This window comes from Hoplias malabaricus, chromosome 14 (genome assembly GCF_029633855.1).
Source record: "Hoplias malabaricus isolate fHopMal1 chromosome 14, fHopMal1.hap1, whole genome shotgun sequence".
NCBI classification, from domain to species: domain Eukaryota; kingdom Metazoa; phylum Chordata; class Actinopteri; order Characiformes; family Erythrinidae; genus Hoplias; species Hoplias malabaricus.
Window position 1 is genome coordinate 10,808,183 of NC_089813.1, and position 13,973 is coordinate 10,822,155.

Genomic DNA, 13,973 nt, shown 5'->3' on the forward strand with positions numbered 1-13,973 from the left:
GGAGATCCGAATCTTCAAGAGTCGATCACACAAACCGGTTCTTTTCAGTAAATCTGACGAACCGACTCACAATTGAATCAAACATCCACGACTGGGGTGCTATAATTTTTTTATTCCATAGTTACTTTACTATCTATATCAGTTCAAAAGTTTGCAGACGCTGGCCCACTCAGGAGATGCCGCTCTTTAGAGGTAATTTCTTAGAAAACATTCGTCTTCATTCAGGACATGCAGGTTTATGAAATGGCAATTTGTCCCCACCTCTGTCTTTGTGTATCCTGTAGCTAAAAAGACCCCCTTGAAAGCCTTGTCTTTATGACGTAGGAACCCTAACTGTCTGAACACCTGCATTTAAAACGGTGTTTGAGAAACTGCTGTTTTAAAGTAGGAATGTTCCAGCAAATGTCTTCTAGCATATAAACGTTAATAAATGTTAAAAAGGGAAAAACTGGATTATTACTGGAGGGGGACTTCAAAATTCAAATACTCACAGGGGATCACTGGACAAACATGTGAGGGACAACAATGTGCATTTTTGGCACATTTTCTTATTTTGTAGCTAAATTATTTTAATTCAAACCCACAATTTAAAAATGTATCCTATTTTCTACATACATTGTTGGAGTTTGTTTCTACATACATTCAAGAAATATAGAGCCCGGTACAACAAAACAAATACAAATAGTAAATCCCGAATTTACAAATATCCCAGTAAACAAGGAACGTCCCTGGACGTTTAAAATAGGTCTAAAAGTAGTCTTTCCGTCAAGGACATATTTTAAACGTCAATCTACGTCCAAAATCCATCTTAATAAGTTGGTGGTCAAGTTGTGACCAATCGATAACGTCAGTGGACGTCCAAAACGCGTCTTATACAAGTAATTTATTTCGGGACCAATTAATAACGTCAATGGACGTCCAAAATACGTCTAATAGTCGTCTTTTCAATGTCTGTGTTTGGACGTCTTTTCAACTTTCATTTTCAACCTTAAGAGAACGTTGATTAGACGGCAGTCATTACGTTATTTCAACGTTGAATCAACGGCTAAATGTTTACCGGGTACAAACGCACTTTCAAGAAAATGAGAGAATGACTTATAAATGATGGGAACAATGTGATTTAGAAAATATGATCACAAACTGAAGTTTTATATCACTTTAAGAACAAGATTTTCGTATTGACATGCATGGTCCCTCTTTTCCAGACTTGTGTGTGATTTGGGAGAAACTTGACTAAAGACAGTATCTGTTTCTGGTAAAGAATTCAGGAAATGTACGGTGAATCAATGAGTCGGACTCTTGAAATAATCTAAACAGATATTGGTAAAGAATCGGTTCATCGAATTGGATCAAATTCGCTCATCTCCGATCACATTCGGCTCATGTGACGGACACGGACCGTTGGTGTTTCAAGAGCTCTGTAGGTGCGCAGATTTTGTGCAGACTGATATGGGAAGCGTAAAATGACTTCATGAATAAAGCTATATTTTATAGACAACAATAGAGAGTGAGGCAAGTCTTCAATATATAGGACTTCTCTAATATACATCACTAGATCATGTCATGAGAAGAACAAATAAAATTTCAGTCAAGTTTTTGTAATTTTTGAAGTTTTGAAAGTTTTTGTTTGTAAACTTATATTAATATACTTGAGGTCCACGTTCCACGAGTGATTGACATCCATCAACTTCAGGACCCAGCACATGGATTGACGACCCGTGAGGGCTACAGTTAAAACCAACACAGAAGGCACTTTCAAACTGCAGTCCAGGCTGAAACAACACGCAGTGGTTAAAGCACCAACGATGGGCGTGGCTATTAAGAAGTGGCCACGCCCCCAACCTCAACTGCTACTATAACACCCTTTCTCTTCTTTACTGTTTGTCGGGTGCTGACTGTGGCCAGTGCGGGACTCTCCTCTGTTGTGTTTTTGTGGATATAAACGATTTTTCAAGGTACCACTCACTCTTTGTTTTCTTTTACTACTCGTTTAAGGTGGCCGGGCTGTGTCATATTAGCTTTGAATGCTAACTTTGCTCTCTCGCATGCATGTGATGGGCAGCACGTTCCTTAGTCGAATTTTCCGTTCCACCTTAAATAGTGAACCGGTTACAGACTTAAAAGGGAGCAGTACTTAACGCATAGCCGCGCCATTTAAGGTGGAATGGATAATTAGTGTAACGTGGTCTTGCTTGGCAAAGAATGCGAGTGAATTTATGTTTTCATGTGACACGGACGAAGATTAGAAAATATTATGTCACAGTATTTCAAATGAAGAAAAAGTTTAATGGAGGTTTTCATTCATTTTATGGCCAGAGATAGAAATGTTACAAATACAGTGGGGGACATCCTGAGTTGGCAGACATTGTGTATAAGTGATATTGAGCATCTTTTTTACATTTTCTCTTATGATAATATTATTAGCGATGTGCTAATCATTCATATCTGATCAATAATTATATACATTATATACATAGTTTAATGACTGTATAATGCCCCTTATACCTCAGTAGCTGACATGCCATTGGGCACAGTGACCTAGGTGCTTGCAGCTGCACTAGACCATCTGTGGAAGCTATACATGCTTTGTGTGCAGATCTCACACTAACGTGAAGAGGCGTATACAAATATTTAGACATGTGTGTGTGTGTGTGTAATCATTAACTCACAACTTATTTTAGTTAAATCATTAATGTTGTGGTTGTAGGTATCACCAAACAGTTTGTCAACCACTGACTGGACAGCAGCTTGACCTGTGAGAGTGACTTGACCTAATTTATTACTGATAGTGAAGCTTTTATTGATCTGCTCTAGACCTAGGCAACATGGTCAACCAGCGAGTGGACGCTGGCTGGCAGCCATGTAAGAGCGACTCCAGTGGGGGCAGCAACAGTGGAGAGAGCTCCAAGGAGAGCTCCAGGTGTTCCACTCCTGTGCTGGATGCTGACCGAACACACAGACTGAGGGACAAGATGAGGAAAAGGATGGAGTCTGGAGACCCTTGGTTCTCCCTTGAGTTCTTTCCACCTCGCACAGCTGGAGGAGCAGTCAATCTAATAGCCAGGTAAACTCACACCCTAAGGAGAGCAGAGTAGTTGTGATTCATGTGTTATTGTTTTTTTTTTTAAACTCATCAGGCTGCTCATATGATATGCTCGCTCACTATTTCCCCCCAGAAATTAAACTAATTAACATCTCATTCAGTCATGTTTAACAAAATGCTCCACAAAGGTGTGCCAAGTCTGTATTTTGAAGCTGTTACATTGGGTTTCTGTGTACATATTACTTTCTTTATGTGTGCACCTGATACATCAGCCTCATCACAATTTTATCTGAATTTCCTGCTCTTACACATCCAGTTCATCTCATATAATATGTTTAAGAGTCTGGAATTGACCCCTGCTCTACATCTTCACAGCTGACTGTGTGGTTTGTTTTGTTGATTCATCCACAGTGGGTCTGAACAAGGACTGAGTCATTTTGTTTAAGTAACGATTTCCCAATGCAAGTGCTGCGATTTTAATTAATACTAATTTATCTCAGTATTATGAATTGTTGACTTATGAGCTGGATAATTCATAAACAACCAATTCTCACGTGTGTGTGTGTGTGCTTGTGTGTATGTCAAACACAAACACAATTAACGGCCACTTTGGAAGAACATGACCAGCTCACGTCACAATTTTGTATTTCAGGTTTGATCGCATGGGATCCGGTGGTCCCCTTTTCATAGACATTACATGGCATCCGGCAGGAGACCCTGGCTCAGACAAGGAGACATCCTCCATGATGATAGCCAGTACAGCGGTCAATTACTGTGGGCTGGAGAGCATCTTGCACATAACCTGTTGCAAACAGACAAAGGAGAAAATCACAGCTCATCTCAGCAAGGCCAAGGGGTTGGGGCTGAAGAATATTATGGCACTAAGGGGAGGTAAGGCTAATAGTACTCTAATGAAATGGGAGTGAATTAATTCATCAGAAAATGGACTTTTATCATCACACACATGGGAATTAGAAGGAAGGAAATGTAAATGCCAGAGTTTGTCTACAGATCCTATAGGAGCAGACTGGGAAGAAGAAGAGGGATGTTTCAACTATGCTACAGACCTGGTGAAGCACATTCGCAATGAATTTGAAGATTACTTTGACATCTGTGTCGCAGGTATGCATTAACTGTATTAAAAAGATCTTGGAGCATTCAGAAAAAACCTGAACAGCTTCTATGTGACTTATTTTTGGTTTAAAAATATATATATAAAAAATTCTTTGTTTCCCTATACCTGGATAAGAACTAAAAACCTATTGGTTCAAAATGTAAAATCTTATCCTATAGATCTGCGGTTATATATAGAATGTCTCTGTTATTTGCTTAATTAAAAATGAAACTGAAAATGTAATTTTGCTGTGTTTGCAGGCTACCCAACAGGTCATCCAGAGGCTGAGAGCTATGAAGAGGACCTGAAACACTTGAAAGAGAAAGTAGATGCAGGAGCACATTTCATTGTGACGCAGCTATTTTTCAGAGCAGAGACTTTCCTCAAATTTGTCAAGGACTGCAGAGACACTGGCATCACATGTCCCATTTTGCCTGGGATCTTCCCCATACAGGTATTTAATCAGTAGTCATTTCCAAGAAACACTTACCTTGGAGTAGGATTTGACTACAATTTTCATAACCCTGTGCCAGGATTCTTTGGAAAGCCCTAGTACAATGCAAATGATTTTAATTTTTTTATTAAATTTGCCATCCTCCTTTATCATGTGTGTAACACAGTTTAAGAAAGATATGGATTGTTGTTATCAAATCATTTATTATGTTTAACAAGAATATAACAGCATTTCTTAACTATGAGTAAGTTACATGCCAGTTCCATGAGGGGCTTCACATCTAAAAACAGTATCCTGACAGATTGCAGAAGTTTACAGGAAGCATAGGGGGCGCTATGGCTCTTACTGCGTCAGGAAAATTAGAAATCACGTGTTGTGCAGTGAGAGCTTTGAAAGAGGGCAAGATCCAAGTTAGAGGAGTCACAGAAAGCAAAATAGTTAAATTAGTCAGCAGGTAGTAGCCAACAGATTAATTAATTAATTACAGAAATTACTGCAGCCCTAGTGTACATCATTTAATGCACCTCTGATGATTTTGCCATATAAACAGAACATTACTCATCTCCTCCCTCACAGGGTTACCACTCCTTACGGCAGCTGGTAAAGCTGTCCAAACTGGAGGTTCCAGAGGAGATAATGCAGGTGATCGAGCCTATCAAGGACAACGATGCTGCGATCAGGAACTACGGCATCCATCACGCAGTGGAGATGTGCAAAGTGCTGCTGGCCAGCGGTGATGTGCCAGGCCTGCACATATACACACTAAACCGAGAGGTGGCCACCATAGAGGTGCTCAGACAACTGGGACTGTGGGCAGAAGACCCTCGGTGAGTCCGTTAGAAGTAAAGCTTTAACTCTGTAGCTAGTCTCAGTGTGAAGATCTGATACAGGTCAGCTTGGGCTGTTATAATGCAGATTATGTGGTGCATAGTTATTGCAAGGAATTGTTTAAATTAGCATAGTTTTTGTTTATTGTATACAACTATAAAATTACAGGTGTAAAGCAGACACTTTGTAACTTGTTGGGAGACTTGGCTCAAGCTAGAGTTAGGGTTTCAAATATTTAATGCTTTTTTTAAATATGCATTTTAGCTATTGAATAAGTGGAAACATAATGTTTATGAGTAAACCGTATGTTTTGCTCCTATTCACTGTGGAGGTTACAGGTCATGTTTGACAGGTTTGTAAACTATAAGGAATAATTTGACTGTACTATATATTTGAACCTGATTGGATGCATCTATGTATGATTTTGAAGGCGACCTTTGCCATGGGCTGTCAGTGCTCACCCCAAACGGAAGGTGGAGGACGTTAGACCGATCTTCTGGGCCTCAAGGCCCAAAAGCTACATCTACAGAACTCAGGACTGGGACGATTTCCCTAATGGAAGATGGTACATATTCTCAAGGACATAACTGTATTTATAATACTGTGCCAGCATCTTGGGTCTTTTTTTTTATTTAATATTTCTATCTTTTTTTCCCCTCATAAAATGTACATTGTATTATATTTTAGGATTTTACGGTTTTTGATGATAGTTAACATAAAGTAATCTTAAAGTACAATCTTCTGTGGTGAATCCTTGGCAGTCAATGATTGCCTGATTGCCAGAGGCACAACCCATAGACCTCTCATCTTTCCTAGAGGTTCCTTGCCAACACAGCGATTTAACATAAGTTGTATTTTAGTTGTCTACAAAAAAAATCCTACAAAAAAAAATACACACTAGAATCAGCTTATGACTAATATATAAAGATAATGATGAAACAACAGCGTACAATTGACCAGAAAACATTTGACTAGCCAATTTTCCAATTGTTTATGGTCATCTGAAACAAGGAAGTTATATATAGTGTTGTACTGCAAAAGCTGAATTTGGAACTTAGATTGAAGCTAAACTCTTGCACATTAGCATCATGACTTTTAGCTTTTCACTTCAGACATAACATACTGGAGACCATAGACAAAACAATAACAATCGTCATAGTCCAGTTACTTAGGGCTGCAATTTATGACTTTTTCAGGGGAAACTCCTCGTCTCCAGCTTTTGGTGAGCTGACAGACTACTATCTGTTCTACCTGAAGAGTAAATCTCCTAAAGAGGCCTTATTAAAGATGTGGGGAGAAGAGCTAACCAGGGAAGAGAGTGTCTATGAAGTCTTCACCAATTACATCACAGCACAGCCCAACAAGAATGGACACAAGGTAGATTCCAGATTCGTCCATCACAGCAAAGAAAAGTACACATGTACACCAGCCAGCCATGATATTCTAATGACCTTCTTGTTTTTATTCTCCTTGTTCATTTTATCTGCATCACTTCTTTTACTGGTGCATTTTGTAGTTCTACAAATACAGATTGTTTTCTATGTAACACTTAGCATAGGTTAATAGTCCCATATGCTTTGCTTTGACACTGACATGGTGGTGGTGTTGGTGTGTGTTGCACTAGTATGAGTGGATCATACACTCACCACTCACTGTCCACTCTGTTAGACACACCTACCTCATTGGTCCACCTTGTAGATGTAAAATCAGAGGCACTCTTCTCAGTACTCTCAGTCCAGCAGTGACACCTGAGATGTTTAATAACTCCAACTGCACTGCTGTGTCTGATCCACATGTATGAGCTCAGCATACTAATAAGCCTCTTCCATATCAGTGTAACTGCAGTACTGAGTTTCTCCACCACCAACATAACACATTTTAATATTATATGGTAAACTATAAACACCAGTGTTAAGTTGTATTGAAGTGCACTGGTATATTTGAAGACAAATTTCGTTTAAACCTTATTTTTTAGGTATATTTCCGTAAATATAGATTAAAACATTGATCTCCAAAAATTCCAGGGCATGTTAACACTGATGAAAGTGTTTATGCATGGTATTAATTGTTTGCCATATTGTTACTCAAAATTTTATCTTTTTCTTGAGAATAAGAACCTTTTTTTTAAGTAACTGGAGGAATTGCATTGGTTTATTTGTTATGAAATTTAGACATGGTGCCAGTGGTGGATGGAATTCACTATACTGACTCATTCTTGTCTCTTCAGGTGATGTGTCTGCCATGGAACGATGATCCTCTGGCTCCAGAGACAAACATGCTCAAGGAGGAGCTGGAGAAAGTGAATCGAAGAGGAGTCCTTACAATTAACTCTCAGCCCAGCATCAATGGCAAGCCTTCCTCCGACCCCGTAGTGGGCTGGGGACCCCCAGGAGGATATGTCTTCCAGAAGGTAGTAGACCATTCCACGGCTTTCCTTAATGTATCTTATTTGGACTTGTTTTTAGCATTAAATTGACTTGTTTGACTGGAAAATGAATATTTTGTTGTTTGAAAACAGGCATACCTAGAGTTTTTCACATCAAGTGAAAATGTAAACGCTCTTCTCAAAGTACTGAAGAAGTATGAACCACGTGTGAACTACCATATCGTCAACGTCCAGGTAACGTACACACTGAACCATTCCAGACTGAGGCAGCATTATCAAAAGTCTTTCCTTGTTTGTGTGGTTTTCTTACATACTTTCTACTTCTGCAGGGCAAGAATATCACAAATGCACACGATATGCAGCCCAATGCTGTAACTTGGGGGATATTCCCAGGCCGAGAGATTATTCAGCCGACTGTGGTGGATCCAGTCAGCTTTATGTACTGGAAGGTGAGGTGTATTCCATGTACCAGTTCTTTTAAGTACCATATACACTATACACACACTGCTCCAGTTTCTTTTGAATTGAAGGCTATTAATTGAGAAGTCTTCCTCTTTTGCTGCAGTAATAACTTCTGTTCTTTTGACCTTATACCCCCATGACTTCAAGCATCATGTTGTGTGCTCTGATGATTTATATGAGCTGGATTTGCAAAATTGAATATCTCTGCTCATAATGTAATTATGTAACACTTAAAGGTGTCTACTCATGGTCTGATAGAAGCCATAGTCAAGAAACAGGAACACAAAAAACCATTGGCTGTTATTAAAGAGGCAGCCTTATTTCACCTTTGGGCACAGTATAATTGTAATAATGTGCATGCAATTCATCTACATCAAATTTCTTAAAACAGAATCTCCTAATCAAAAAACATATAAAGAGGAGTAAATAGAAATCTGAATAAGTGTGAAACTCCCCTTTTATATTAGGAAAGCATACACAAAAACAGTTGTAGAAAGTTAATTAATTAATTCATTCATTCATTATCTGTAAGCGCTTATCCAATTCAGGGTCGCGGTGGGTCCAGAGCCTACCTGGAATCATTGGGCGCAAGGCGGGAATACACCCTGGAGGGGGCGCCAGTCCTTCACAGGGCAACACACACACACATTCACACTTACGGACACTTTTGAGTCGCCAATCCACCTACCAACGTGTGTTTTTGGACTGTGCGAGGAAACCCATGCAGACACAGAGAGAACACACCACACTCCTCACAGACAGTCACCCGGAGGAAACCCACGCAGACACAGGGAGAACACACCACACTCCTCACAGACAGTCACCCGGAGGAAACCCATGCAGACACAGGGAGAACACACCAAACTCCTCACAGACAGTCACCCGGAGGAAACCCACGCGGACACGGGGAGAACACTCCTCACAGACAGTCACCCGGAGCGGGAAACGAACCCACAATCTCCAGGTCCCTGGAGCTGTGTGACTGAGACACTACCAGCTGTGCCACCGTGCCGCCCTTGTATAAAGTTGTAATAAATAAATCTCCAAAACAGAACTGGGAAAGAATGTTTTGTAACTTAAATTAAAATGAATTAATTTAAATTAATGTTAATGTACAGAGTTTCCCTGATTCTGTCCCGTCATCACAACTTTTTCACACAATACACACAATACAAGGCACCTGGTTTAAAATAAAATAAGTAAAAACAGAAAACACAATGTAGCTACCCTTCTGTCCATTTTTATCAGCATAATTTCAGTTTGTAACACACTTGTTTCTCATTTGTGTGTCCTGCACAGAGGAATTTTCCTGATATTTTTTTAAATACAGTGTACACTTACTATCCACTTTTGTTTTTTTGTTTTTTTAAGACGCATTACATCAAAAAAAAGTGGACAAAAAAGTAAAGTCCGAAAGCTCAGTTTGTGTACGTCATATTGTAGACCTTTTTTTTATCAGGGATTAATTTCTAGCCACAAGACGGTCAGCAGGATATTTTTGGTTGGTGGCCCATTCTCAATCTAATCTAGTAATGAGAGCTTCAGCGATTGTGTAAATAGGTTCTAACAAAGTATGCAGAGTGGACCTAATAAAATGAATAAGTGGCAATACAATGTAGGTGTACCTAATAAATGCATGCACTTTATCTTGATTGTCCAGCTGGTGAGGCCAGGCTGCTTGCTGCTACAAAGTTCATTTGAAAGGGAAGTCACCTGAGCTTGGGCTTCACCCGTGCCAGTTGTTTGCAAACATTTGAACGTCTTCGGTCAACTACCATGCTTTGTTTTCCAAGTGAAAATAAGTTAACACCTATTTTATAAGTAACAATATAAAAACATATGTATAAAGTTCAACATTGTATGCTTTATATTTTCTCATTAAAATGATGTGTAAACATACTTCTGTCTGGGAAAGTCATGCTATCGGAAACTAGTCTTTTATTAGTAAAATACCAAAGGCAGGCGCACACTTTAAATAAGGTTAATTAACTATTTTTAATTAATAAATGAATTAAAAATAATAATAATCTCTGGAGAGAATGTGTACTTATTGTTTCATTTAGAATGTGGCAGTAATCTGACTACGGTTCGTTTTGTTCAGGACGAGGCGTTTGCTCTGTGGATCGAGCAGTGGGGGAAGCTGTATGAAGACGAGTCGCCTTCACGCATGATTATCCAGTACATCCACGACAACTATTTCTTGGTCAACCTAGTGGACAATGACTTCCCTCTGGACAACTGCTTATGGCAGGTCATCGATGACATGTTCGAGCTGCTGGACGCACCTCCAGAACCTCTGGATCAAGAAAGCACACACTAGCTTTAAAACACGCCTTACTCAATCACAAATGGACCTGCTGCTTTATTTTTAAGACACAAACTACAGAGACAGGGTTGCTACAGAGAAACACTGAGGAACTTTTACATTTAAGTAGAGGATTTAGAAAGGAAAAGTAGCATGTCTGTGTTGATGGTGAGAACTATATGTTTCAAGATGGACAAATATGGTTAGAAACCATAGGAAATACATATGGTTAACATGCAAAATGATTTGACTAAATTTTCAGTAGCGCTTACATTTCCAGAGATGACTGCTTTTTATGTACGTTTCTTTTTAAGCTAATTGTTTTTAAAGCTATTTATAAACAGTATTTGGGTCATTGCACTTGTCCAAAGTCTAAGGGTAAAGTTTTTTGGGGGAGGGCGGCAGCTTTTATCTTGCCGGCTGAAAAAAAATATGTACACACACACACACACACACACTACAGCACCTTGCTGTGTTTTAAAGTGTCAAAAATTACGCACAAATATTTTATAGAGGAATCATTCAAGGCCAAAGATGGTGACATTAATTTTGATTACTATTGTAATCGGATGAACGTTGTTTTTCATTGCCTTGGAGCTTTACTTTTTCTTTTTTCTCAGTCAGAAATGTTCCTTTCCTCCAGTTTTCCAGTTTCTTTGCACATTACAGGTGTAAGAAACACAATAAACTATTTTTGTTGCTCTTGTTGGATTCACATATTCCTTTGACTCAATATATTATAGTCACGTAATAATTCAGCCATGCCTGATATCCACTGTCAGCCGGAGGGGTATAACGCTCTTCCAGCACAGGGCTGTGGAGCAGTTGTACTTTATTTTCTTGATTCACAGAACATCATCAATAGCTTTGAGGTGAGTTGGAGTCAGGTGATAGAGCCAGAAATGATCATTCGCCATTCTTCTCAGAATATTAGAAGCTTGCTGGGGCATAGGTGAACAAAGTGTGTCCATAAATGTTTAGATATGCCACGTCTATGTTGATATGTGGAGTAAGGGTAAGCTTGGAAGTGTGATATAGAATCCTCAGAGGATTGGACGTGCGCTCGTCAGGAGATGTTACGTTGAAGTGTTCCGAGGTGTGAAGCGGAGTTGCACATGTTGGACGCTACATGCTCTCAGTCATATAAGGATGATGAAATCCCATCTTGAAACGTGACACCAGTTGGACGGAGGCCAGCCAGCTGTCCCCATGTGTACAAACTTCACTACACACTGCAACTGAACTGCTATCTGCACTAATATCCACAACTGCTGATGCTGCATGGAAATGCTTGAGTTTATTGAGGTTATTTTGACAATCAAGTAGTCTCAAATGTTCCAATAATGAACAATGATTCTACTCTCATCCGTGTAGTTGGTAATAACTGAGTTTCTGTTTGTATTTACATGTTTTATACTAACTTCTGCTTTTGATACCTGCTTTGGGCCTTTTATTTGTATAGGTTTGGCATGTGGGTCATCAGTTAGATAATGTGTAGTTTACACTGGGCTCTCGGGCTTAGTTATGAATCTGTGGGGAAGGGGGAGGGTAGTTTATGACTTTAGACTTATATAGGCTTGTGAGAACACTGGTAAGGAATGTCCCATGTTACATAACCACACCCAATGACCTGCTGAATGCAAATAGTGCCACGTTTTTCACTCCAAAGTGTGGGTGGTATGGAAAAAAGAATACAGGTTTATGATACTTTTAACAATACACTATAGCCTTAGGTATGACCTAATATTGAGTAAAATGCTAAGGGAAATAGCATAGTGGGCTCACATACAATCACAGACTTATTACTTATTGCAAACTGATGCATTAGGATTCTTGTTGTTAATTCAACATTAGGCTGCCAATAAAAGCTCATTTTAAGCCTATATTACATGTACAACCAGGCTAATCACAGCATTGAGAGTCTTGCCCAGGGACCCTTACATATTCAGCATGATTACTAATTGGTATGATTACTCATTCAGCACAATTAAAGCTAGTCCACTCCATAACAAATCAAAGTGTTTATCAGCTCCAGTCCTCTGTGGTCAGACTGACCTGAGAGATTACTCTGTTTGGAGTGAACGTTGCCAGAGGCAAAATAAACAGGACCATGCTGTCATCTGAAGCAGGATCTAGGTATTAGAGAACACGTTTGAAGGCAATCAGCCTTCACTTCTTTGCTCTGCAGTATCAAATACAGTATGTGTAGATCACAAAAAAGTCACAAACTGCTTATATTTGATTATATTCTATAACTGAGCAAAGAGTCACAAGAAAATAAAGAACAGATAACCACACAAATATTCTTCCCCATGTTCCAGAAGGCAACTCCAAAGCTGGCTCAAGTGAGTATTTACAAATTTATATTTAGAACAAGCCCTCTAGACACATTTGGCCAGGCCCTAGCCATGTGCATTCTGACGACAGACCTTAACAATCATCGGTGGCTGTGAACTTTCTGAACAATGATGTGGCCAGTGAACAGAAGATAACATGGTTACATAAGACGAGATTACAGAGCTGTGGGCTTGATCACTCTTTCATCCATAACATGTTAGTTCTTTTGTTCATTATTCGGGGCAGAAGGCCCTGCTACAAAAACTAGCATAGCCTGCAATTTGGACACAGATATTCTACTTATCTTTCAGCTACGAGAACATTAGTGAAGTCAGTTACCGTTTTTGGGGAGATTAGTTTGTCATCAAAATACTGTTCCATCTCATCCCATGCCATGTTGCTCCACTACAACACAGTTCTATTGCTAGCTGGGAGGATTCATACCTCTCTAGCTCATGCTTGACATTGAGCATGGGGACATTAGGCTCATTGGCAGCTGCTACATTCTGTTTCATGCATTTTTATGGATACTAAACAACCTGGGCTTGGACTCGTTGGACTATTCTTAGTCCAGCACTGGCTCTGCTGTGTTTAAAACTCCAGGAGCACTGCTGGGTCTGATCCACTCCTTGTAAAGGTTGATAAGGTCAATGTATGCAAGAGACAGATGGACTACAATCTGTAGTTGTATAATAATATAGTGCACCTGTATTGGTTAAAGGAGCTATAAAATGGACGTGTGTATAAACGAGGAGTTCATTTGGATGCCATGGTTGACTAGTTTATAGAAAATGTAACTAATAATGGAATGCAAGTTTTGTCACATTTCTCACTACTACAACGCAGATCTGATGATAAGGCAGTAGGAGAAAGTGTGTTGCTCTGAAACGTCCAAGTAGGTAAAAGGTCGGGAAGGCAGGGAGTTGGCTTTTTGGAACGAGTGAAAGTGGATCTGCCAGGACGTGTACGTTTTAATGGATGTGCCACTTGCTTCATTGAAAGGCTAGACTCTGCAGTAGAGCTGGGTTAGAGTGGTGATACTGA

The 13,973-nt window shown here is 39.5% G+C and overlaps 1 protein-coding gene across 2 annotated transcripts; it reads left to right on the forward strand.

Annotated features, from left to right (window-relative positions):
• Window positions 1-1,654: 1,654 nt before the first annotated feature.
• mthfr (methylenetetrahydrofolate reductase (NAD(P)H)) lies at window positions 1,655-12,011 on the forward strand. 2 transcript variants are annotated; one of them, XM_066644122.1, is made up of 12 exons: window positions 1,655-1,955; window positions 2,815-3,064; window positions 3,696-3,934; window positions 4,055-4,165; window positions 4,418-4,611; window positions 5,188-5,438; window positions 5,870-6,004; window positions 6,636-6,816; window positions 7,667-7,849; window positions 7,958-8,059; window positions 8,155-8,274; window positions 10,389-12,011. In XM_066644122.1, the coding sequence occupies exons 2-12, from the start codon at window positions 2,826-2,828 to the stop codon at window positions 10,605-10,607; spliced, it is 1,974 nt and encodes a 657-aa protein (XP_066500219.1). In that variant the 5' UTR covers window positions 1,655-1,955; window positions 2,815-2,825; the 3' UTR covers window positions 10,608-12,011. The 2 variants fall into 2 exon arrangements, with proteins under 2 accessions (XP_066500219.1, XP_066500221.1); XM_066644124.1 differs by having other exon boundaries at window positions 2,821-3,064.
• Window positions 12,012-13,973: the final 1,962 nt, after the last annotated feature.

Excerpts from the sequence above, each read along its gene's own strand:
- mthfr (XM_066644122.1), top strand. The coding sequence starts at position 2,826 with ATGGTCAACCAGCGAGTGGACGCTGGCTGGCAGCCATGTAAGAGCGAC. Across the intron at positions 3,935-4,054 it reads TATTATGGCACTAAGGGGAG|ATCCTATAGGAGCAGACTGG; the intron begins GTAAGGCTAATA and ends GTTTGTCTACAG. Across the intron at positions 6,005-6,635 it reads GATTTCCCTAATGGAAGATG|GGGAAACTCCTCGTCTCCAG; the intron begins GTACATATTCTC and ends TGACTTTTTCAG.